This window comes from Amphiprion ocellaris, chromosome 20 (assembly GCF_022539595.1).
Source record: "Amphiprion ocellaris isolate individual 3 ecotype Okinawa chromosome 20, ASM2253959v1, whole genome shotgun sequence".
Lineage (NCBI taxonomy): Eukaryota > Metazoa > Chordata > Actinopteri > Pomacentridae > Amphiprion > Amphiprion ocellaris.
In genome coordinates, this window is record NC_072785.1 from 26844895 (window position 1) to 26870719 (window position 25825).

Below are 25825 nucleotides of genomic sequence, written 5' to 3' on the forward strand. Positions count from 1 at the left end.
TCTCGTTGGCAACAGGTGATGACGAAAACACAGAAACAACTTTTTTCTTTTTTAATTTAATACTCTCTGACTTACCAGCCAAAACGAAAGCCTTTTTCTTTTTTATATTAGCCCTCTGAACCACAAGCAGTTCCTGAGCATTTTTACTCACTGTGAGCTCATTTTCCACCACAATATAAAGTCCTGCACCTCTGTGGAAACCACACAACCGTTGCTAAAATTAGAAAGAACTTAAATGTGTTTTGTGTAGCACAACAAAATTAAAATGAAGAATAAAAAAAGAGAAAAAAAAAGAAATGTACAAACACTATATACACTACCGGTCAAATGTTTGGGGTTGCCCAGACAATTTCATGTTCAGTAAGGGTTTCTCGGTTGCAACCTGGACTGCAAATTTTTTTTACTTTTACGGCATCTGGTTCAAGGTAAAGATGTATTTTAGCAAATTTTTAAACAAAACCTGTGGAATAAAGGGATTTTTGACGAATCAGTACTGTTTAAAGCTCCGATTTGGTCACATTTTCCGATGGAACAGCACGTCACATGCCATTTTCTTGACATTTTTCCACTATTTTCCTCCATGTTTGTGCACTTTGTCACCTCTTGCACGATGTTTTCAGTGATAAAGAGCTTAGGGTAGTGATAAAAATATCACAATTTCTTTAAAAGTACAGAAGGGAATTTAAAAATGTAAATGTTGTGGCATCCAAAACATGTTTTTTGAAGAATAGCTGGAAAATTAAATGATAAAAACTTTTCGTTGTAACGATATTACAAGAAAACCCACCTCATCGGGTCATTTTTGACCCACTTATGCATCTAAGGGCTAAATGTGCAAAATTCCTCCCAGTTTTTTGCACATCAGCCACTGAGAAAGTAGAATTGCAGGAGAATAATGTATTAACCCTCATGTTGTCCTGGGGGTCAAAACTGACCCGTTTAAAAGTTTGAAAATGTGGGAAAAAATATATTTTTCCATAGTGAAACTTCTGATGTCCACATTTTCAACATTTTTGGGAAATCTTTGAACATTTTTGGGTGAAAAAAAGAAATATTAAAAATGTTTCTTAAGAACATTCACAAAAAAAATTTACCAAAATTCAGTGAATTTCGCTGGATTTTCGTTGATTTTTTTGTGAATGTTCTTAAAGAAAATCTTAAAAGTTCTACTGATATGAATGTAATCACTTTAGATATTTTTAGGATTTTTTTGAGGATTTTTACTCATTTTTTGAAAATATTTACAAGAATTTTCTTGCCAAATTTGAGGATTTTTTTTTTTTTAAATAAAGCTTTTAAGGGGAACTTTTAAGGAATTATTGGAATTTTCTTCCTGAAGGTTTTGCAAATTTTCAGAAATTTGGAGAAATTTTTTGCTGATTTTTTTGGATTTTTTTCAGACAAGGAAACAATATTTTTTGGTGCCCATAAATGAGGACAACAGGAGGGTTAACCATTACCACACAAGCTAAACCCACTCAAATGACCAAATCAAAGTGACATTAACTAACAAACTAATCCTCTTTCTAATCTGTGTTCCATCAGCTGCAGCACCAGCCGTGTAAAACTGTCATGACTGCTAATCAGAATCAAACAACGCATTTATGCATTTTCTGCAGCACGAACTGGACACATATAGGTTTCCATGGCAACATGATGCATATGGTTTTCCTGCACAGAACCTCTTTTGTGTTCTTACTTCCCATTGTTCCGGCTGATAAACAATAAGACCGATTGTCTGTTATTAAAGTGCGCGACTCAAATATCTGACTGTGGTTCCTCCTTCCAGTTTCCAGAGATGGACAACATCGCCCGGGAACAGACTCGAACTTCCTCCAAGATCGTCTTCTTCCTGATCCAGAACGCCGGGCTGCTCACCGGCTTCGTCATCATCCTGCTCATCACCATGTTCGCGGGCGACATCCACCTGGGATAGAAGAGACACAAACTGCAGTAAAACGTAGTCCTGAGCTGCTTCTGTTTCTGCTCACACAGCCGAGCAGGAAAGTGAATGTAAAGTGAATGTTTTGTACGAACAAAACCAAATGTTGAGGGGAGGAGAAACGCTTTTATACCTTTGGAATGTTTACCCCATAAAAAAAAAAAGGGAAAAAAATCTTCACAATCAACATGTATGAAATCTTGTCAGATTTATTTTAAGGAGACAATAAATTATTTTTTCAGTCTTCATCCGTTGTGGAATATTTTACGTTTATTTGAGCTCACTGATGCCGTGTTTTTTTGACCTGTTATTGCAGCTGTGTTTGACCTTTTGGTTTTATTTCTGGAGTTTTCTTCTTGTCTAAGATAAAAAAAACAGTGGGACTTACGCAAAATATAAAAAAACCAGCACAAGTTTAGGATACTTGAATATGAAGAAATCACGTGACTTGAATCTGATTATGTTTGATCTTCATCACAGTTTGTCAGATATATTTTGAATTTTTGCATTTTTTTTAACCATCGGGGATCATTTGCAGTACATTTGATGCCTTAAATGCAAACAAGAAATGACTAAAAACCCACATAAGGATTCAGTTTACATCTTTATCATTCAATATGTACTGTGACTTTCTCACTCTTTTCTATGAACTCTGCATTCAGTTTTTCCCAAATGATTTATTCCTCATTTGCACACTAGTTTCTTACTGAAATCTAGTATTGTGACCAAAACTTCACTTATAATAAGGTTTCTAAGCAAAAAATGCCTCTAAGATATTTTTCTATTTCACATAATTTAGTTTTTAATTTTATTGTGATCTATAAATAACTAAAATAGATGTTATTTTCTAACGTATTAGTGTGAAATCTTACATATATTACATTATAACAGCCATTTAAAAAAAATGAGTACTTCCATACATTGTGTGGAACTATTAGACTGAGAAAAGATTTAAATATCTGACTAAATAAATAAACAAATACTGTCTCGTTTCTAGATGGCAGTAACAAAAGGTTTATTATAAAGTTGGCTGTAGTGGAAGAAATAGTAAAAGTTGTAAAACCACAGAGGGAAAATGCTTGAGTGAAAGTCCTGCATTCACTATTTTACTGAAGTAATCGTACATATATAATAAGTATCAGGCGTACACATACTAGCTGCTTTAATACTGCATTATCATCATTGAATTAACATATAAACTGAATTTTAATGTTTTATCTGGTCAAGTTGGACCTTTTATTCAGTACTGAGAAATCGGGTGTGCTGCTACACAGTTTGTAGAATCAGATAATTGTTATTTTTTTGTCTTTTCAAGCAATTGTGAAAACATTTTCTTTAGATAGGACTTGACATTTTAGCCAGTTTTTGACTTTTGCATCTGAAATAATGCTACAGACGAGTTTTGATTGATCTTGCCATTACTTCTAGATTGGAACCAGCTTGATTTTTCAGCAAGAGAAGAACTCCCAAGTGCGATACAGTTAAATCATATTTTGAGAATAAAACGCTGACAGCTTCCACAGAGTCCAGACCTGAACGTCACAGAAGCTGTGTGGATCATCTGGACACAGAAGAAAATAAAATCACCCCAAGTCTAAGAAAGAAAGTGCTGAAGGAAACGTTTAGACTGTCGACTCAAGATTTCAAGAAGCACCGAAGGAGGTCACATAAATACTGATTTTAGCCCATAAAAGCCATTTTGTTGTCAATTTTGGACCCAATAATTTCTAACTTTGAGCACACATCTGCATTGATCTTCACTCAACTCTTTATGAAGTTTTGCTTATTTCAACCTTTTAGTCCTTAAAAATGAGGAAGGATCAACTCCCAGATGCAGAGAGGTATTCACTGGACTTCTCCATTTTTGTCTTTCTCTTCTCCAGAATCTCCAAATTTCTTGACTACAGCTCGAATCCTACTCAGTTTGTTTGCTTATTTGCCTTTGGGAGTGACCTTCCTGCTGCATGCAGAAGGTCACACGAAATACTTTCCACTTTAGTGGGTAAAAACATTAATTTTATGGTATTTTTTGTGTGTGTGTTTTAAATACTGTGTACACATTTGAAGTATATTAATGTACTATTGTGATACAAAAACTAAGAAATGCCCGTATATAGTCATTATAATCAACAAAGTTGGACTTTTGCACATTACTTTATCTCAGTTATCGTTATCTACTACTGCAAATACGTGATTTGGTCTCAGTAAATATTTAAAACTTTACTTTGAATCACGACAATGTGACAGATAAAAGTACTGATATATTCCATTTGTTTGTTATCTACTTTACTCGTCAGAAAGTGGCAGCCAATCAGCAGGAAGAGATTATGCTGCATTTACGGCGGTGTGTACAACCTGCAATTATTTGAAAACATTAACAAACAGTTATATCAGCAATATTAGACAGCTGTGACATTTTAAATTGGTAAAAAAATAGACGTTTCAAAAATTTTGAGGCAAGTGGATACACTAAAAAATTAAACAACATCGATTTTTATTCCAATAATGAAATACGTGCGCTGTAGTTTTGCTCAGTCTTCCGAGGAGCCATGAACGCATCATAGATTAGCTGTGCGGAAGTTACGAGCGAGAAGAAATGAGCCGATTTTCACCTCAGGAAACTTTTTAGAGACTCATTTCCCAAGAGTTTGGTCAACGTACAACAAGTAAGTCGCGTTTCTTTGCTAGTTTTATTCTGGTGGAAGAATTCAGAGCGAACTGGAGTCAAATCTTCGGCAGCTTTGTGAGGCAAACGCTGATGCTAGCCGCTGTTAGCTAATAATGGCTCGTTTGATAAACTGAGATGAGATAAGATAATCCTTTATTACTCCCCACGCCAGGGAAAATTTACACGATTACAGCAGCAACATTTTTACAGCGGCATTCATTATGGTTTGAGATGATGCTGATATAATATAAATGTGGTTTATGTTAACATCAGCCAGTGATGCCGATGTTGTAGTCTTAGAGCAGATGGTATGAATGAACATCTGCTGTAAGACTGTTGATGTTGTTCACGTTTTCTGAAAGGACACGCAGAGTTTGTGGTTATTTTGTGCTTCTTTGTGGTTGTTTTGTGTTTTGGTATATCCACGGACATTCATCTATAGATGTCATTTTCCCAACACCTTTTGCACTCTTTTAACCTCATATCATCACATCTCCACCTCTGTGCTTCACTGTCAGGACTGTGCATTCACTCTGCTCGTCCTGGTCAGTTACACTAAATATACTGGTTTTGTTTTTCAGAAGTAGATTGTGAAAGTACCATGTTGTCTGTGGTGTCATTTTAGGAGGATGCTATGACTTGTTTTATTTCTTCTGATTACTGCAGAAACTGTGTTTACACAGATTTTTAGTAGGACTGGGATGTTCTGTATCATGTTCTTATATTTGTGGAGTCTTATAATTATATTTTTCAGTTTCTCTGGAAGTTAGTTTCCATGTGGGCCATGATAGACGCAACCCATAAGTCCAAAACTGAGAAAATTCAACAATTGGTCTTATAAGTTGCTATCCTCTTTTGCCTGTTTTAATTTTTTATACATTTTTTTTGTTGTTTTAATGATTGATTATATTTTGTCTCAATGTTTGCTCATCATTTTTGCTGCTTGTTGATAACATGTACAGCATTTTCCTCAACTCAGGTTGTCTTTTAAATGTGTTGTGTCCGTAAATTTGATTTGATATTGAGAGCAAAATGATTATTTGTTTCTTTTTGGGTGCTTGATTTTCCACCTCTTACGTTGTGACCTCCTGTTTTACTGAACAGCAGAGCCGAGCCATGACCAACATTCAGATCCGGAAGTTTCGGGACAAAGACGCTGAAACGGTGAAGGAGATCTTCACGTTGGGGGTGAGCGAGCACGTCCCTGCGTCTTTCACCCACATGCTCAAACAGCCGCCCACCCAGATGGTGCTCATGTGCATGTTCTGCGCCCTCATGGCCAGCTCCAAGTCCTTCCTGCTCCCCATCCTGGCCATCACACTCCTCCTGGCCGGAGCCCGGCAGCTGGTTGTCTACTCGTTCAACAAATACATCGAGACGTCCCTCAGGAGCGACCTCCACAACATCAGCGAGACCTACCTGAAGCAGAGGGACTCATGTTTCTGGGTGGCGGAAAGCGACGGCCGTGTGGTCGGCACGGTGTGTTGTGTCCCCACTGAGACGGCGCCGGGTTGCTTGGAGCTGAAGCGCATGTCGGTGCGTCGCAGTTACCGCGGGATGGGCATCGCCAAGGCTCTGTGTCGGACTGTAGCCGATTTCACCCGTTACCGAGGTTACGCTGCCGTCATCCTGCACACCTCTGTGGTGCAAACAGACGCTCAGAAGCTGTACGAGCACATGGGCTACCAGAAGATAAGAGAGTCTGTCGTTCCAGAGGTTTTGGCCAAAATCATGAACTTCACACTGTTTGAGTACAGACTGGATTTACAGCAGGACAGAAAAAGAGACTAAAAGGAACATAAACACGGTGATTCATTCTGGGTGACTGTTTCCATGCTCAGGTCAGCTGATAAAACCCACATTAGGGGAACTATTCACTGCTGTTTTCCTCTGATCATCAACATGGCTTGGGAACAGACTCGAACTTCCTCCAAGATCGTCTTCTTCCTGATCCAGAATGCCGGGCTGCTCACCGGCTTCGTCATCATCCTGCTCATCACTATGTTTGCAGGCGACATAAACCTGGGATAGAAGAGACACAAACTGCAGTAAAACGTAGTCCTGAGCTGCTTCCGTTTCTGCTCACACAGCCGAGCAGGAAAGTGAATGTTTTGTATGAACAAAACCAAATGTTGAAAGGAGGAAAAACACTTTTATACCTTTGGACTATCGATTTAGTGGAATATTTGCTCCATTAAAAAAGAAAGGAAAACATCTTGTCAGATTTATTTTAAGGAGACAATAAATTATTTTTTCAGTCTTCATACGTTGTGGAATATTTTATGTTTATTTGAGTTCACTGATGTCGTGTTTTCTGGCCTGTTGTTGCAGCTGTGTTTGACCTTTTGGTTGTATTACTGGAGTTTTCTTGTTGTCAAAATTCCAAGATTTTCAAAAACCAGTTGGACCTGCACATCTTAACATTTTTCCCTTGAAGATCAAAATATAACAGAAATCATCACAACAAATTTAAGATACTTGAATATTAAGAAATAACGTGACTTGAGTCTGATTATATTTGATCTCCACCACAGTTTGTCAGATATAATTTGAGTGTTTGCATTTTTTTAAACCATCAAGGATCATTTACAGTACATTGGAACTTTTCTGTGAACTTTGCATTCAGTTTTTGCCAAATTGTATATTAAGACTGTCGACTCAAGATTTCAAGTAGCACAAAAGGAGGTCACATTAAACACTGAATTTAGCCGATGAAACCTATTTTGTTGCGAATTTTGAACCCAAACATTTCAAACTTTGACTCATCACTCCATAGCACTTTTCTGCATTGATCTTCACTCAGCTTTTTCGGAAGTTGTGTTTATTTCAACCTTTTAGTCCTTAAAAATGAGGAAGGTTCAACTTTCAATCCAAAAAAAACCTGCCAAATGCAGAGAGGTATTCACTAGACTTCTCCATTTTTGTCTTTCTCTTCTCCAGAATATCCAAATTTCTTGACTACAGCTTGAATCCTACTCAGTTTGTTTGCTTATTTGCCTTTGGGAGTGACCTTCCTGCTGCATGTAGAAGTTCACACTAAATACTTTCCACTTTAGTGGGTAAAAACGTTATTTTTCAGATTTTTTTTGTTGTGTCTTTATATACTGTGTACACATTTGAAGCATATTAAAGTACTGTTGTGATACAAAAACTAAGAAATGCCTGTGTATAGTCATTACCACTGTTCCCTCTAAGCTGCGCAATTTCGCACTGCTGACACGGTCTCCGCGCACAGAAAATCTGCGCTGCACACAAAAAAAACAAAAAAAAAAAAACAACCTAAATTGTAAATAAAATAAACAAGTAACAATTCATTCTGTGCTATTTTTCAGTGTGAGTCAGTGAGTGACCGGTGACTGGCTGCTGCAGCCAATGATGCGATTCACATACGTATTTACCATAGACTGTATATAATGGTATTTACGCAGCTAATCAACGTCAGGCGTCCTTATGTGCAGCTACCGTTGTTCTCATAGATATGAATGAGTAGATAGGACACGCCCCTTTGAGCTGCGTGCTACAACGAGGCTAAGCTAGTGGGGGCAAAGTTTCAGTGCATTCCGTTGATGTAGACGGCGTGAAAACGGAAACAAGAAGTATGCCGTCTCACTGTACTGCATACAGTTACACACTACGTCGTACGATTGAGACAAAGAAACTTGGAATGACTTTTCATAGGTAAGAATAGTTTTTGGCTCTTTTTTCATTATGAAATCTTGTTGAGAGCTTCCAGTCTATGAGAGCTAACTAGTTAGCCACTAGCAAAACACTAAGGCGAGCTATCAGCTTGACAAGCAAATACCAGACGATTAATAGTAGCTGTAGTATAGTTGTACAATCAGTAGTAGTAATACTAAAAGTACAAGCAGTAGTAGTATAAAATAGCTGTTAGAGTCATAGAAGTAGTATCAGCATTTGTAATAGTATTACAAGTTGAAGTAGCAGTGCCAGTATCAGCAGTAGTAGTTAACAGTCACATTGCTATTACTACCACCAATACTACCAATAGTAGTTATAAAGCCTAACTCATGTATTTCCAGATTACCATCTATGTTCTTCCTCCAAACCCATTTTATGATTGGGATTACAGGCAGTTCTTTAGGACTGCTCTCAAATAATTGAAATGTTACTAAACAAGGTTATACTTATCAAATTAAATAGCTCTGGTCTCCAGTATATTGGCAAATTCGGTTCTTTGTACTTAATTTATCAGCATGATTTCTTTTTAATATGTTGTGTACAGACTTACTTCTCTGTCTACTTTTCTTACTCCATGTAGGTTTCCCAGAGACTATGGGTTGAGGAGGAATTGGAAGTTTGTCGGCTTAGACCTGGTGTCATTCCATCAGTGTTAAACTTCCCGGCTCATCTTGGAAGAGTACGTGCCAGAAAGACCACGACCAAGCAGCCTTGAGATCTTAGACAGCGTCTCCCTGAGGTGGGTGTCAGCATTGTTCACAGTCAGGTCTGTGGTAATCATGTCAAAAAAACAAAACAGAAAAAAATCTAGATTATAAATCAACATGTAACCAAAGCACTCTGTGTATAACACCATAGTATAGGATGTAGTTCAGAAAATGTCAAAGTTATAGTATGCTTTACTCAAGAATAACATAGTATGGCCTGTAGTTCATAGTACAGCATGTTGGCAAGAAAAAAAAAAACAAAACATAGATTATTATGTGGTTCAAAAAGCGTAAAATGATAGGATGTTGCCTAAAATTGTCATGTATGATATGTGGTTCAAAAAATGTCATAGTGCAATATATTGTCAAAATAGTATGTAATTCAAGAAAACATCAGAGTATAATATGTCATCTAAAAAATGCCATAGAATAATAATTTCATTGCACAAGTAAAAGTATAGTAACTTTTAAAACTGTTCGAATTCTTATATGTTGCTAAAAAAACCCAAAAAAACTAAAACAAAAAAATGTCACAGTAATATGTCAATTAAAAAAGCCTATAGTATAGCGTGTCGCCCAACAAACATCATAGTATAGCATGTCGCCCAACAAACATCACAATATAGCCTTTAGTCCACAGCTGTCAGTAGGTGAGGAGCAACACAAAAACAGTCCAAACGCTGGTTTCCAGAGGGTTAGACGAGAATTTATTTGAAAGAGTAAGTTTACAACAAAACAACATGTGAGGGGGTTAAAAACAAATGGGTGTTAGTAAAATAAAAATAAATAAACAGAGATAAAAGTGATCTTCATGTCGACATTGATGGGCATTCCAACCAGGAACAAAGTAAAAGATAATCAATACGAAAAAAACTCTTCCTGTTCACCTCTTAAAACCCAAAAACACACCGCAGTAGCACCCTAAACTAAAACTACCAATGGGTTCCCTGTTTTCCTTTCTGAACAATTCAAAGGTCCCTCTCTATCTCCCCACACATCCACCAACCACTGGAACACATCTCCAAAGTTCTGCCGGGCCAGCTCAGCTTCCCCTCAGAAGAAGTGCTGCCACCTGCCAGATGAAGGAGCCTTTTGAGAGGCAGCTGGCATCGTGATTGGACTGTACTTTGGTCTGTTCCAATCCAGCTTCAGCTCCAGAGACGGCAGGCGGGACGAGTCAACGGAGGCCTGGTGGACGAAGGCATGCAGCTGAGTACAATCCAGAAAACAACAGAGGAGGAGTGCAGGGCCAGAACAAGCAGAGTAGCATCGTATGTCTCTTAGAAAACATCATAGTAGAACCTTTGGTATGAAAAAAAACCATCATATACATCGTATATTGTACAAATAACAAGTCAAAGGAAAGAGACCTACATTGTAGAATTGTAGTAATTGTGGGCTGACTGATTTACTGATTATCAGTATTTTATTTTTTACTGATTTACGGTAATAAATACATTTAAAAATGGCACTACTTTGGCTCTGAACCTTTATCTACCTGTGGTCGCTCTGTCTTCTGGAGTGATTTGATTGGTTATACGTAACAAATAAAACTCCTTTAACTTAACATCTGTAAACAAAACAAAAACGTATCAACAACGTTTTCTGTTAGAGTTTGTGTTCTTCTAAGTTTAACTCCAAGATTTTAAATACTTTCATTTACTGCAAATGAATATCTACTCCAAATGTCTCACTAATAATCATTATCAGCCTTAAAAACCCACAAAACACCCCTCTATACTCGACCACACTTAGTACAGTCTGGTTCCCCCTTCTATAAATCTGATTGGAATCTTCCACTTCCTGTTTGTCAAAGTGGCCTTCTACCTGGACAGGTTTTGTTGGAGCTCATGCAACAAACATTTTGGGTAACTGCACTTTAATATGGATGGATGACACTGAATTAGAGTCTGTTTTAATGAGACTGAGTTAAGATGTGTAGCTCTGTCATTAAATAGTAAATTATTTCTCAGAATTCACAGAGAAAAGTCTGAAATGTTTTCTAGGTTAGCGTCCCACATGTTCTTTGGCTCAGCTAAAGCTAACTCTCTCCAACTTCTGGATCTCTTGAGTTGCTTGTTGTTAAAATATCTTGCTAGAGGTGCTGAAGCTCAGAAAGTCTGAGATGTTTGTTCAAAATAAGCTCATTCTCAAGTCTTATCTGAACTGTCCTCTTTTGTTTGAACTTTCCCTAAACTTAGGAGTTAATGACAGAGCAGCACATCCAGACTCAGTCTCATTTATGTAGAGATTAAACTTCAGTGTCATTCATTGATGTTAAAGTGCAGTTTTTCAAATGTTTGTTGCACATGCTCCTGACCAAACCAGTCCAGGTGGAAGACGATGTGAAGAGAAAGCTCCAGAGGATGAATATCACACATTTACGTTGGAAATAAATGTCCTTTAATGAGACATTGTCATGCAAAAGTTGGATTTCCATTTAATGATGTTAAAATCTTTGAGTGTTTTGTTGATGTTGGTTTCTAAATGTTTTCTGACACTCTGCCCCAAAGATTAAAACCTTTTACAGCTCACAAGCTGCAACAATTCACACATTATCAACTATCTTTCTGACTAAACTAAGATAAAAAGTGAAAAACTGTCTGATTCCTGCATCATGAATGTAAATCTTTTTGGTTTTTATGACAGTAAACTGAATATATTTGGGTTTGATATTTTATAAACCAAAACAAGAAATGAATTACTGGAGAAAACAATCGACAGATTAATGGACAAAGAAAATGTGTTTTCCAACATATATGACTGAATTACTCCAACATTACAAGATACATACAATTTGAATTCAATTTTATTTATATAACGCCAAATACAGGTCAAATTGTCTCAAGACACTTTATTTTTATATTTTTTGTCATATTTAAAATATGACAAAGTAAGAAATTTAAACCTCTTGACTAATCCAATTTATTACTTGGTTTTTAAGAAACTAATTGACAACTAAAATAACTTTCTCCACTAAAACTAATAAACATGAGGTCAAATAGAAGGAACAGTTTTAAATACTGCAGTCCCACGACGACAAGAATAAAGTTTGTCAACAAAAACTACATCTGCTGGTGGATTCCATTGAAGTCCTAATAAAGGATAATAAAGTTTGATACTAAAGGTTTGTGGTGCTAAAAATATCAAAGTAAAGATATGAAGTTGAACATCTGGATGGAGGTTGATAAAAGTTGACCTTCTTTCATTTCTCTGGAGCCGACTCCATGGATTTTATGGATGGTGGTTAAAGACCTGCTCTTCTAGTCGTCTTCCTTCTAGTCGCTGTAAAAAGTCAGTCCATCCTGGCTGACTTCAACACCTCTTCATGACAACTTGTTCTGCCTCCGACCTGGTGGAAACTCCAGAAACTCGGGAAAACCCATGGAGACTCGAAGAACTCGTGGAGACTCGAAAAACTCGTCGGGCGGGGAAGGTGTGGTGGGCGGTGGGGGAGTAGAGGGGGGAGGCCGCCACCCACCTCCCCGCCTACTCTCCGCCCTGACTCCACCCAGACTCCGCCTTGGCTCCACCCATGTGGTCACTTGAGGAACTACGATGACAAAGGGACGACGAATTTATTTCTTTGTATCTGATCTGTAGCTCAGTGAGTTAAGGATTTGCCTATGGAGCTGCAGGTCGCTGGTTCAAGACCAGACACTTCTTAAATTTTCTCAAAAGTGTGACAAAGACAAAGAAAGAAAACTGCCACTGGCGGGTCTTGAACCTGTGACCCTCCACTTGGTAGTCTTCTTCTTATCCTCCTGAGCTACTCGCTCAGATACTAATTCTTCTTTTTTTTGCGCATTTATCATCTATTTTTTGTCGTTTTCGAGTTTTTTTTTTACTTTCTCTTTTCTCGACCGTTTTTCTCAGGAGGTTGGACTTCAGCCTTTGTGCTGGAGGGTGGAACCCTCAGTTCCAAGACTTTCCAAGCCTCCACACCTCCCAAGTCCTCAGGACCTGAGCTTTCACACAGTCTGAGGGCTGAAATTTTCTAAGTCCCACAGTAGTTCTCTGTTAGATTGAACCTTCAGACATTCCAAGGACTGATATCTTCTAAGTTCCTGAGTAGTTCTCTGTTAGTTTGAACCTTCAGAAAGTCTGAGGACTGAAATTTTAAAAGTTTCTCAGTACTTCTCTGTTAGTTTGAACTTTCTGGTTAACAGAAGCCTTAAAACTTGTGACCATGAGTCTTGATTTCACATTTAGACCATCCATCTGAGTTCTTCTCAGACCTTCACCTGTGGGTTTTTTTAAAAAATCCTCAACAAACTTTGATTCTCTTCACTGAACAGTAAAGTTTGTGGAGATCAGAAGGTAACATTAGTTTGATAAATGCCTTCAACCTCTAGTAGACTTTATCTGGAAATCAGTTTTCTTAAATGAGTTCTTAGTAAATCTGTCCATAATCAAACCAAGAACATAGAAAGAGGAAATGTTTGAAGAAACAACTTGATGTTTTCATTTCAGACTAGAAAACACTTTAAGACCTTATCCGTTTTTGCTCTTTTTGATCGTTTTATTGTCTCTTCTGTTTAATTTGATCTTCTAAAGTCTAACTGGTGTCTTTTCAAATGTTTTGTCTTTAGTTTGATTCTTCTTAAACGTTTAGTTTTGCTCTTTTCTCACCTTTTATTCTTTTCTAATATCTGATTTGATTTCCAAATGTTTTGTCTTTTTAATGTTTAATTGTTTTTTCAGATATTTTATTGGCTTGTTTGAGTTTCTTTTTCTTTCCCAATATTTAATGTTTCGATTAAATCTTTAAGGTTTTTCTTTTTAAATGTTTTACCACCTTTTAATGTTTAATTTTCTTTTTAAATGCTTCATTGTATTTTCTGTTTAATTCCTATTTGAAGTTTTATTGTCTTTAAGATGTAATTTTCTAATTAAACATTTAATTTTTTAATTAAATGTTTTGTCTTTTTAAAGGTTTAATAATCTAATTAAATGTTTTGCATTTTTAAAAATGTTTAATATTCTTCTTGTTTAATTGTATTTTTTAAATGTTTAATTATGGAAAATATTTTATCTGTAATTTTCAATATTTGTATTTTAAAAATTTTGTTTAATTTCATAATGACATGTATTGTATCTTGTTGAATTATCTAATTCAATATTTTGTCTGTTTAATAGAGTTAAACATTAAATACAATTAAATTCTATTAAACAGACAAAACATTGAATTAGATAATTCAACAAGATACGTCACTATGAAATTAAACAAAATTTTTTAAATACATATATTATACAATACAAATATTTTCCATAATTAAACATTTAAAAAATACAATTAAACAAGAAGAATATTAAACATTTTAAAAAATGCAAAACATTTAATTAGATTATTAAACCTCTAAAAAGACAAAACATTTAATTAAAAAATTAAATGTTTATTCAGAAAATTACATCTTAAATTTCTTAATTCTTTTTAATAATAAAACTTTTTAAAAGTTTTATTGTATTAATTTTTTTTCCTTTGATTTAATTTCTCCTTGTTATGTAGTTTATTTCTTTAATTTTTTTTTTCTGTCAAGATTTTAACCCCAACCTTAAAAATGAAATAAACCCTTAAACCACATTGAAAATACTTTTGTTGTCACAATCATGAGTTAGTCAATTATTCAATTTATCAATTCAGCTTTATTTGTTTTGCACCTTTTACACAGATGACAAAACTAAACAAGCACAGAGAAAAAAAAACCTATGCTAAAACTATGATTAAAACTCAAAAACTTTTTAAAAGAAAGATTTAACATGGTAATAAAATATGTTGTGTCCAGGGGATGGAGGGAGTTTATTGACGTCTTCTTGGGATCACATGGGAAATCATTTAAAATATAAACTTGATATTCAGTCTAAGGAAACTGCAGAGCGACAGAAGAAGCAACAATATCTCCTGTTTTCTCCTTTAATGAGTCGACTCTTCTTGTGCTTTCAGACCAAAGAACTACAGACTCTTCACAACCTGCTCAAACTCTTGGTACAGGACCTCACCACATGGGTCAAGAAGGTTTCCATCTCATTTCTACTCTGAAGCTCACCTTCTCCTGCTCAAACTGCTGACAAATGTTTCTGCTGCTCTAAAGTCTGGTCTCTAGAACTTCCTAAAAACTCTCAAAGTCTCTTCTGCTGCAGGTTGCTTTGTAGAACTGTTGCAGAAAACCTCACTAAACCACATGGAGGGGCCTCAAGATAGTCGTCCAAATGAAACCATACAAAAACCAAACGAGCACAACCCAAACGCTAAAGTCTCCTGCAGCCTACCAGAGAACCTCTGAGAACAGAGAATCAGGACAGGAACTCTTACCTTCTGGACAACCAATGTTGGTTCACAAACAAGAATACAGAATGTGTCTGACCAAAAACCTCTGAAGACTCACTACAGCCAAGATAAAGACACAACTCAGCTGCACCAAATCCACTAATCACTGCATACATTAGTACCATGTGCTAACTGTGGCTAAAGAACCACATTTACCAAGACAACTATCCAGTACAAAGCCCTAAAACACACCAAGAAACACATTAAAGATGATTTTACTGCTGGAAGCTGCAAGCCAACGCCTAAAGAACAAACTGAAGCAACGGAACCAAACCCGGTTCACTGGTGAGAAGCAGAGGAAATGTTTGTCTGCAGCTAAATAAAGCAGGAAGACACTGAGCTGCTCAGGTGTTCCTGATAACACCTAGCAGCCACTTGGACAGCCAATAGGAACACAGCTTACTGGAAGTCCAGAGGGCTGGCTTAGTGAAGGAAATTTAGTTTAAAGTTGAAGCAGAAAGTTAACAAAGAAAGTTGAAAACCACCTTCTGATACCTGAAATCTCTGAGTTTTCACACAAAGAACACCTGAACATGTCAAACTGGTTCCATAGTAGAACCCTCATTGTAAAAACGTCATAGTATGGTGTGTTGCTCAAAAAACATTAGGATCCGGCTGTCAGGGGACAAACATGTAAGAAACATGAGAACAGAGAGAACCCAACCAGTAGGTCACAGTTTATCATCCCCCAGTCATCTCCTGAAGTCCATATGGTGAGAGACATCAGTATCTGATTGTTAATTTACCAGAGGATGCTTATAATCATGCTGATGTGGTCTGTACTCTACAGTATTTTAGTGACTCAATAAATGCCTAAGTTGTTTTTTTAAAATGCTTTTTAGTTTTTAACAAACATTTAATAGCCTATATGTAATCAATAAATGGCCTTTGCCTATCTTAAGAAAAATTCACTCAGAACTCTGATATGTTAACAGTACTAAATAAATCAATAAATACATGCATACACACAAAAATAGGTTAATACATTAACTGTGTTAAGATAAGATTTAGATTTTTTTTAAAAAGTTGTTTATGTTTTTGCAGAATCCAGTATTGCTCACTGGTTGGTCATTACATTTTGTTAGTTTGATTTCACTGTTTAAAATGATGCCACCTCTTTTCAGACAGAACCTGTGATAATAAAACAATACAGAATTTTTAGTTCCATGTTAATAAAGCACTTAAAGCTTTAAGTATGGCTAAATGCTTTTTTCAAAATTAAATATATCACTCCTTAGGTGGTAGTGGCCCCAAGTTCAGTAAAGTTGGAAAGATATTCACAGATTCGGACTTCCAGCATCAATAACTCATTAGATATAGGTTGTCAAAACATAAACGGTGCCTCTTTCCCATTGTTGCAAGGCAGACAATGTGCTACAAGCCCAGTTTTATCAAAAGTAGCTGTCTTTCAAGCTACAGGAATAACATTGGTGTCTATGGAGTGAACAGGGTCCGTCTGCAATTTGCAAAACCGCTGCAACAGTAAAGAGAGACAAATATTCAATAACTTCACTCTTATACATTGTAGTGTCACTAAAATCACTGCAGCCTTCAACTGGCTCCTGTTGACAAAGTGTTTTAACAGAAATGTAAATGCTGTAATTTGATTCTTTTAATGAACCATGTAACTTGAATGGATGTGATGCTGGTGTGACCACAGTGCACACGTCTGATGTTGCTCACAGTGGTCCAAGGGACGCTCAGAGTTTGTGTTTGCTCAGACTCAGGAAAAATTACAGGGAAACATTGCATGGACTGGTGTGAAAAACGAAGCAAAGCCAGTTAATATTTTCCTTGCTATAAGGTGAACATAAACTCACCACTAATCTTAATAACTACTCATTTCTAAGCCTTCTTTAAAATGTAGATGGCAATTAAAGTTACAGAACTCTGATTTTTATTTGGTTGGATGTTCATCAATGTACTTGTAAAGATAAGATAAGTCCTTTATTTCTCCCCACGCCAGGGGAAATTTACATCGTCACAGCAGCCTATGCAACAGTAGACGTAGTGATATGAACAAAACAACAATAGAACAGTAGTAACAATTCATGCACAGCAGCAACCTAAAACAAATAGGCTTCAGCCCTTTAGTTTCAGTCATTTGTCAGCACTTCTGAACGCATTTGTTTCTCTTCCCTGCTGCTGCGCATTAGAAAAACAATGCAATATGTTTTGAGCGCCGACACTTCATCTTTCAAATGTTTGGAGTTGAGCGGGCCATCTGTATTTAATATGATCATTCATCAGCTCATGGTGGCTTGCAGGACAACAAGCATAAAGGTACACTTGGACACTGTTGCTTTGGACCAGGAAAAAGAAAAGCTAATTTTAAGCTACACTGGAACCAAAGCTCAGTGACAACGCTGCTCTGTGTATTAACAGCTATTAGATGGATTGCAATGCAGTTTTGTGCTGACATTCAATGTACCCGAGAGGCATCCTAATGACTTTGACCTGTAGCGCTGGTTTTTAGTGGAATGTCGACAACCGAATTATAAGAGCTTAACACACAAATGCAGTCCCATTATCAAGTCAAAATTCCAGTTTGTCCAGTGGTTTGAGCTAATGACATTGCCATCAGCTTGAGCTGTAATCTTCAGTTAGACATTGGGGGGAATTGATGTTTATTTGAGCTGCTCCTTAATTCCTCTCCCATGACACGATAAAAACACGAGATTTTGTGCAAAATACCAGATTTATCTCATTAAAAATGTCCCGACAGCTTGATGGAGCTCAGGATTCACCCAGAGAAGCTTTAATAGAATTAATTCCACCACACGATCCTGGAATCTGTGCGGAACACCGACCTGTCAGATGTGTAGAGGAACATGGGACACTATTTACCGTCAAACCCTGTGCTCATGAAGTCACTGCTGCTGTGCCGTGTAAATGCGCACATCACTCTCAATTTAAAGGGGCACTTATCGTTTCTGAGCTGTGTGATGCTGCAGGTATTTATTAAGTCAGAGGAAAGACTGACACAGCTAGCGGGTGCAGCAAACAGGGCAACAGCAGGTGTACCAATGTCTGCAAAAGCTGAAAATAAATAGGAAATAACAACAGCCAGATCCATTGACAGGCTTCATAAAAGGAGGACAAAATCAACAGATTTTCTGCTGTATACTGGAGAGGATAGATTGGTATTTAATCAGTGCTGGAGGGAGCACAATCTCTCCAAAGACTGTGTAGTTATGCTCTAGATGCCCTGTCCTAGCCAGAAGAGCAGGAAGGCTCTCAAGCACTGAAAGAACCAGTTACAAATTGTTTTAGGCCTTCTCTGCAAGAACACATGTATTTTTTTAAACAGCTTTTTCTATATATTTTGGCCTTTTGTCAACACAGTTTTAGGTTTGCTGAAAAGTGGATTTTTTGTAAAAATCCTTTCAGGTGAAGTCCTTCAAGAATACATTTGTAACTGACGTGTAAACAGGGGAAACTGAGATTCTGGTTGTGACATTGTGTCCTTTGTTTGCATGAGGTGATTTTGTGTAGTGCTGCTCTGTGGGGCGACTGGACTCCAACTTCGAGATAGAGTGAAGAGCATGGACATCTATAGGGAGTGCAGAGTAGAGTCGTTGCTTCTTCTCATTGAAAGGAACCAGCTGAGGTGGTTTGGGCATCTGATCATCATGCCTCCTTCCTTGGGAGATCTTCTGGGTATGTCCAGCTGGGAAGAAACCCCAGGGAATCCGAACTTATTGGAGGGATTAAATATCTCATCTGGCCTGGGAACGCTTGAATCTCTTAGGAGGAACTGGAAACCATTGCTGGGGAGAGGGAAATCAGGGATGAGCTGCTCCACCTGCTCCCACCATGATCTGATCACGATTAGATTAGGATAAGTTTAATAAAATGGATGGATGGATAGATGGATGGATGGATGGATGGATGGATGGATGGATGGACGGATGAACGGATGAATGGATGGATGGATAAGCTCAAAATAAAGTTGGTGCTAGCCTTGCTAATAGGATTTCTGACCTCTTTAGTATTGAGGTTATATTACCAATCGTTGGATTATACTCTTGACATTATTTGAATTGTGTTTAGTGTGTGGATAGGATTTTATTTTATTGAGAAGAAACGTGTCAAAATCCCATCCAATACCTGTGTATGTGTGGACTAGGCCTTAGCGGTTCATTTTAAAATGCAAGGTTGATACTGAAAGGCAGTCAGTCAGAAAACAGAGAACAAGAACAACCATAAACTAGACAACAACTGCGGATCAACTATCGGGAGTTAATATGAGCGTGTATGACGAATGATCTATCTGGCAAAGATCAATGTGAGAACAGCAGGCATAAATAAACTGAGAATGATAGGTGGATTAAGTGGAGAGGAGGTGGGTGGGAAAGAATGAGGCTGGTAGACAGACAGGACATCTGGTTGACATGAGGTAGGGGTGGAACAGGAATACAAAACAGGACGAACATTATACCTGGAAAACATCAGCTAGTTAGCATTGTCACTGTGCACAATCTATGATGATGTTAGCAATTTAGCTGAACGCAAAGCAGTTTATATTTAAAGAAGTCAAAAACCAGAACATGCACCAGGATTTGACTTGCTATTTATACAAAAAATGTGCTCAAATCAGTCAACAAACTGGAAATAGGTTTTACAAAATACACTGTCATTCTTCACCTCAACTATCCACAGCGACTTCTGAACATTATTTCAATTATCTCTTCCACTGCAGAGGATGACAGCGAGCAAAATGTACCACATGCCACAAATTTGTGACGCTCAGTATATTCTGCTTCACTTTCTTCCCACTTTTCCCCAAAATTTCTTGTCTACAGTTACTTCAAATAGTCGCTCCTACATTTCCTGAAATGACTTTGAACAACTTGTTGGAAAAAAGGTGAAATCATTGAGTTTAACTGTGGGTTATAGCTGAGAGAGAACTAGTGATGCTGACAGGTGTAACAGCAGTGTAATGAGACCAGGATAGTGACAGTTTTTTTTTCCTATAAAGAAAGACTTGTTTTACTCGAACACTGCATGTCTTCTCAATTGCATCATGGTCTATTAAAGCTGTTGCTGCTGGAGGAGAAACTGGCATCTCTGCTTCTGTTATCCATTATATACAGTCTGTGGCTGTGATAGATTTCTTTTTGTATGATTGCTGACGTTGGTGCAAACTGTTGAGCCAAAAAGAAAATTGTGTTTAAATAGCCCTAAAACCTTATTATTTTGTTGCTTTTTCATCAGTCCTGTGGCTGCAAACCGCATGACTCACATCCACAATCAAGTTAAATCAGAGAAAAGACTCAGAATTGTAAATATATGGTTAATAGTTTCGTTTTAACATAATTATAGGAAGATTTTCCTGTAAGTACACATGCTGTACCTTTTGTTTTGCCATTTCCTGCTCATGGGCTGTTTTTGTGCTGAACCTTTTCGGGTAATTTTCTTAAAATAATGGCACTTTTTTTCCCAAACAAAACACAAATCTGCATAAACATCCTGTGTATTATTTCCAGAAATGAGGGCATTCATTAATTGTTATCTCTTTGTGCTAATTGCGTCACAGATTAGAAGTTTTGAATCTTTGATTTGTAGCCTTGAGGTAAGTAAGTCATGTTTACAAATTTGAATTACAGCTGCCCAAGGTCATAAAATAAGCATGACTCATTTCTATTTATTAGGAGTATGCGCTTTAATTTTGATGGTGGGGAGGAGCTCTCCCCAGCAAATGTTGAATTTTAAATTTCCTCATATTGTGCTCCTGACCAAGCAGCGAAGACTGCAAAATGAGTTACCTGAAGATACAGGAGGTAGCAATGCTGAACTGAGTAGTATAACATGCCTGGAGGGTTTATCATCTCTTTACTCCATTCAGGCTCCGCTGAACACACCAGTCTTTTACTTTATATTTAGCTTCCATGTGTCGTCACGGTAAAACAGAAACCTAATGAGTCTGAGCTTATGTAAAAATCACTGCACCTTCTCCCTCATTATACACCTGAAAGACATTTTGGATTTTGATTCTGAATACAAATAGATAAAAGAAGTTAACAGGTCTTGAAATACAGTATTAACGCTCAGATACTGTAGAAATTGGTCCTCGGTCTCATGCAGCCAGAAGTTGTGATCAACAAGACTTGAAGCAAGAAACTCCACTTGGGAGACACCAGCCTAAAATATTGCCTCTCTCTCAACTGTTAACACTCTCACAGGGAATTAACTGCTTGTGTGCGAGTGTCATAAGCTTAAAGGAAAATCCAAAACCCAAAACAAGATCCTGAAAGAAAAAGTTTCCCTGAGTAAAAGCTATTAGTAGGTTACTTCAGTTTAGTGTGTTAAGAAAATCCTAAGCAGTCCAGCAGCAATCAATTCAGGGAAAATAGAATCCAAAACATATTCCACTTAGCAACAGAGGAGGGCAAACACTCCCAAATTGATGCTTTCCTTTGTTATAAACAGAAGCACAAACTTTTCCTCACCCTGAGGGTCTTAACTGGTCTTATTTTAGTTTGTAACTATGAAAAAGTTTCATATCCTAACTCTTCCTTGTTCTTCTACCTTTGTAGCAGACAACATGCATCTCAGGAGCATCACTGGCGTCCAACAGCAGGGAATAGGGATACCTATGTTTCCAAAGGAGGCTCACCTAGTTTTTTCATACTGTTAATACGTTTTTACATAGAGTTATTGACAGATATTCACTGAACTCCATGGAAATATCTTACTTTAAGTGCCCCAGTTTATCATTTATAAGCTGAATCAAACATTTAAGAAGTGGTTTATCAATAATCTTGTTGTTATCAGGATTTTGAGGCACCTATAATCAATATTTTCATACCTCCACCACGGGAAAAAACCATGGCTGGAGGCGTTACATTGTTTTGTCCATCCCTCCTATTCTAGTGAACATGATATTTCTAGAAAGCCTGGAGGAGCTTCCTTTAATTTTGGTACAAATGTTCACTTGGACTAAACAATGAACTAATTAGATTGTGATGGTTTAAGGTCAAAGGTCAGTGTGACCTTTTGTCCATCTAATTTTTCTATTCGCAATAGCATCGGGAATGCCTGAGGAAATTTTTGTTAAAAATTTGGCACAAATGTGCACTCATCCTCAAGGTTAAACTGATTTGATTTTGGTGGTCAAAATGGAAGAGACTGTGAATACAGCTGTTGCCTGTTTTTCACCAGTCAAAGTATCATGGAGAGTAGCAAAGAGAAAAGCAATGTTGAAAAAGCTCATACTAGATCTTGACTAGAGTAGAGAGTACATGGGAGACTCTGAAGTCAACTGGAAGAAGGTTCTTTGGTCTGATGAGACCAAAATTTAGCTTCCTGACCACTGGACTAGACACTATTTTTGGCCAACATCATCACAAGCACATCATCCCCACTGTGAAGCATGGTGGTGGCAGCATCATGATGTGGGGATGCTTCTTGCAGAGGGATAAAATGAATGCAGCAAACTACAGGGAAGTCCTGGTCAACAAGCTGATGCTTTTCATATACACTACCAGTCCAAAGTTTGGACACACCTTCTCATTCAGTGGTTTTTATTTAATTATTTTATACTTTGTAAATTAATACTGAAATCACCAAAACTTTTTTTTAAAAAAAATACATATGGAATTATGTTGTAAACAAAAAAGTGCTAATCTTCAGTATTAATCTACAATGTAGACAATAATACAAAGAAATAAAAAGCATTGAATGAGAAGGTGTGTCCATACATTTGACTGGTAGTGTATATTAGTCATATCTTTGTTTAAAAATATTAAATTATCATTCTTTATAGCAGTCTGTCTCTGATTCTATCTGAGATGCATCCGAGAGCTTCAGAAACTTTAATAAGTGGACCTTAAGGTAAAAGGTGTTTGGTAAAACCTTGTCCTGAACATGTCAGTTTGATTTGAAAACACAGCTGTGAATAGCATGATTACAACCATGTCCTACTGTGTTATTAACTATTCATTAACTCTTGGCTCATGCAATATATGCTTTGAGCCCTCAGGCTGCTGGTAACGACACCCCCTCATTACCTTTACAAATTTGACTTTGAAGCGGTTCAGCATCATAACAAACTGACTCTACTGCATGTGCAAGCTTTTACAGAAAAACAAAATACAGGCTTCCCTGTCATGTGGCAGCTCACACTTAACCACTGCTGTTTTTAAAAGAGTCCATTGTGTGAACATAACCTAACAATGTTCTGGATTTGAAGGATGGTGTGAAGTTCTGCTTTATTACCTCCCCCATGAAGTCGAGCGTCTCGAGGGCTCTTGAGTCAAACCCTGCAAAGCATAGTTTTAGCCACCTTTCCTAGACGCTGAATGGTTTTACTTGAAGAGGATCTTGGCATGTTCTCTGCAGTGTGGCTCTGCAGCGCTTTCCCCCAGGCATTAGAGGGCAGCCTGCCACGGGAAAGGATTAATATTAATTCTTTTCAAATTACTCAGGGATCAGTTATGCAAGATTATGCAAATACTGACTCTTTCAGGTCTGTTTTACTTCTGACACATTAAAAACGTCAAGATCCTGAAGCTGCAGAGTCTGACACAGCAAGTTTTTTGTGCTTATGTGCACCTCAGTGGGTGAACTTTCTCTCTGGGTGTCAGGGTAATCACATCTGGGAGATCCTGCCACTGCTAATGTATAAATACAACTATAGTGTTTGTCATCAAATGCAGCGTCGGTATCGGAAATTCTTTTGTCGTGTCTCAGTGCTGCATTGAACGTTCTGCCTTGCCGATCACCAGCCTCCAGGAAGCATCACAGGGACCATTAGACTAGAAAAAAGGAGCTCTTCAAACTCCGTTTAGAGGCTCGTGCTGCGGATGTTCTGGCTTGCTTTTTTGAAGCCACTGGGTCTCTGCTAGTTTTGCTGGCATGCTTCACACTGGCAGTTAATCACTTAGATCTCCAGCAACAAAACCAGCCATGGCAAAGTGCGAAAGAAATATATAAGAGACAGGAAAGAATATGAGACAGAACAGTGGGAGCAAGAGAGTCTAGAAGGGAGGAAGTAGTGCAGAAAAACGGTAAAGAAAGTAATGGTGTGAGAAACGGTCACTGAAAACAGCTAACATTTTCTCTAGTTTATCTCAGGTTTAAGTGAATATATTTTCTAAAAATAAAATGACTTAAAAGTGGTCATTTTGTGGCAGCTGGGGCACAAAAAATAAAACTAATGGAAACAGCGATGTCCAAAAAATAGAGTAATCCCAGAAGTATCATATGTATCGTAAGAAAAATATAAGAACTATATTTTATAAACATTAAGATAATTTAATAATTAGAAAAATAAGAATAGGAATTTCAATACATTTGTTGATTGAAAATCTGTTTTTTTCCTTCTTTTTTTAAACACAAAAATAAAACTCTGGTTATTGACAGCTCCAGGTTTTTATTCAGCATCACTACAACAAAAAACTGTGAACTGTTTCTGCTGGCAGTGCACTAGCTTTCACAAAAACAGCAGACAAAACCCTCTGCTCATCAAAGACACTATCTCACACAAATCCTTGTTACTGACTGAAATGACTGCAGGCTTCACAGCATCTCAGCTGAGAATGTGTTTACTCACACCCAAATGAATTCACTGCAACAACTTTTTCACCCTACAAACTAACATCTGTGACATTTTTAATCTACAAATGTCATTCAATCGTGTCATTTCCTTACATATGATCCACTGTCATAATTTAGCATTTCATGCATTTGTGGATGTGCTGCACCATGTTTCGACTTTGAATCAAGTCCTGTTTTGAACCAAAAGGATAGAAGAAGTCTCTGTTTTTTGTAAATTGCAGAGGTTAGTAAAAAGCAGCGTGGCAGCAGTGGAAACACCATAGATGTATTAAGGAGAAAAACTTGTTGTCAGATGGCACAAAGCAATGATTTTGTTTTTTGTTTTGGTTGAAGTGTGTGTTGAAGTTATAATGTCTGTCTGAGTCTCTGCTGCAACAATTACATTTTCTTAAGTGTAGCATGTGGTGCTTTTGTAGCTTGAAGCATTGCATCTTTTTTCAAAAAATCTCTCCCTGTGAGTCTCTCTTTCAAAGCCCTGTCTGACAGAAATAATCTCACCCTATTATGTCCCCTATTATCTAGGATCTACTGTGAAAATAGATGTGTTACTGTACATAGCAGGATAAATTATAAGTACAGGAGGGCAGCTTAGAGCACCAGGGATGTAAGATACCACTAAGATAATCATTTCTGAGATAAGATACACGGAAATTGTGAGAAGCTGAGCAGCCAGTGATCTTCAGTCTTTACAAATAAATCCAAAATGCCAGCATTTGCAAGCATGGACAGCTTGGTTGACTCCAGTTTTGCAGTACAGAACAGATATTGCGCTTTGACATCATTGTACAAATGTTTTTTCTTGACTTTATGGCATCGGGATCGAGATAGATGCACAAACGTTCTTACAAAATAACCCACACACTCAGCCTCCTTTTGTAGCATCAGAACCAGATGTGTAATTAAAAAAGTCAAAATAGACC

At 37.3% G+C, this 25825-nt stretch overlaps 2 protein-coding genes and 1 long non-coding RNA gene across 4 annotated transcripts in view; 2 read left to right on the forward strand and 1 right to left on the reverse strand.

Moving 5' to 3' along the window:
* slc39a8 (solute carrier family 39 member 8) overlaps positions 1-2190 on the forward strand; it is a 16473-nt gene extending 14283 nt beyond the window's left edge. Inside the window, exon 8 of the mRNA XM_023285700.3 lies at positions 1790-2190. Within this exon, the coding sequence (XP_023141468.1) occupies positions 1790-1936 (147 nt within the window). The 3' untranslated portion in view covers positions 1937-2190. The remainder of the gene's footprint in view (positions 1-1789) is intronic.
* LOC129347804 (uncharacterized) lies at positions 38-8999 on the reverse strand. Its single transcript, XR_008600068.1, has 2 exons — positions 8860-8999; positions 38-6632 (listed from the first exon to the last, which is right to left on the reverse strand). It is a non-coding gene; the product is annotated as an uncharacterized LOC129347804 (long non-coding RNA).
* Positions 5727-17042, forward strand: nat8 (N-acetyltransferase 8). 2 transcript variants are annotated; one of them, XM_055006152.1, is made up of 3 exons: positions 5727-8288; positions 8890-9048; positions 9991-11683. In XM_055006152.1, the coding sequence occupies exon 1, from the start codon at positions 5727-5729 to the stop codon at positions 6399-6401; it is 675 nt and encodes a 224-aa protein (XP_054862127.1). In that variant the 3' UTR covers positions 6402-8288; positions 8890-9048; positions 9991-11683. The 2 variants fall into 2 exon arrangements, 1 of the variants encoding a protein (XP_054862127.1); XR_008600067.1 differs by lacking the exon at positions 5727-8288 and adding an exon at positions 14961-17042 and having other exon boundaries at positions 8910-9048; positions 9991-10287.
* Positions 17043-25825: the final 8783 nt, after the last annotated feature.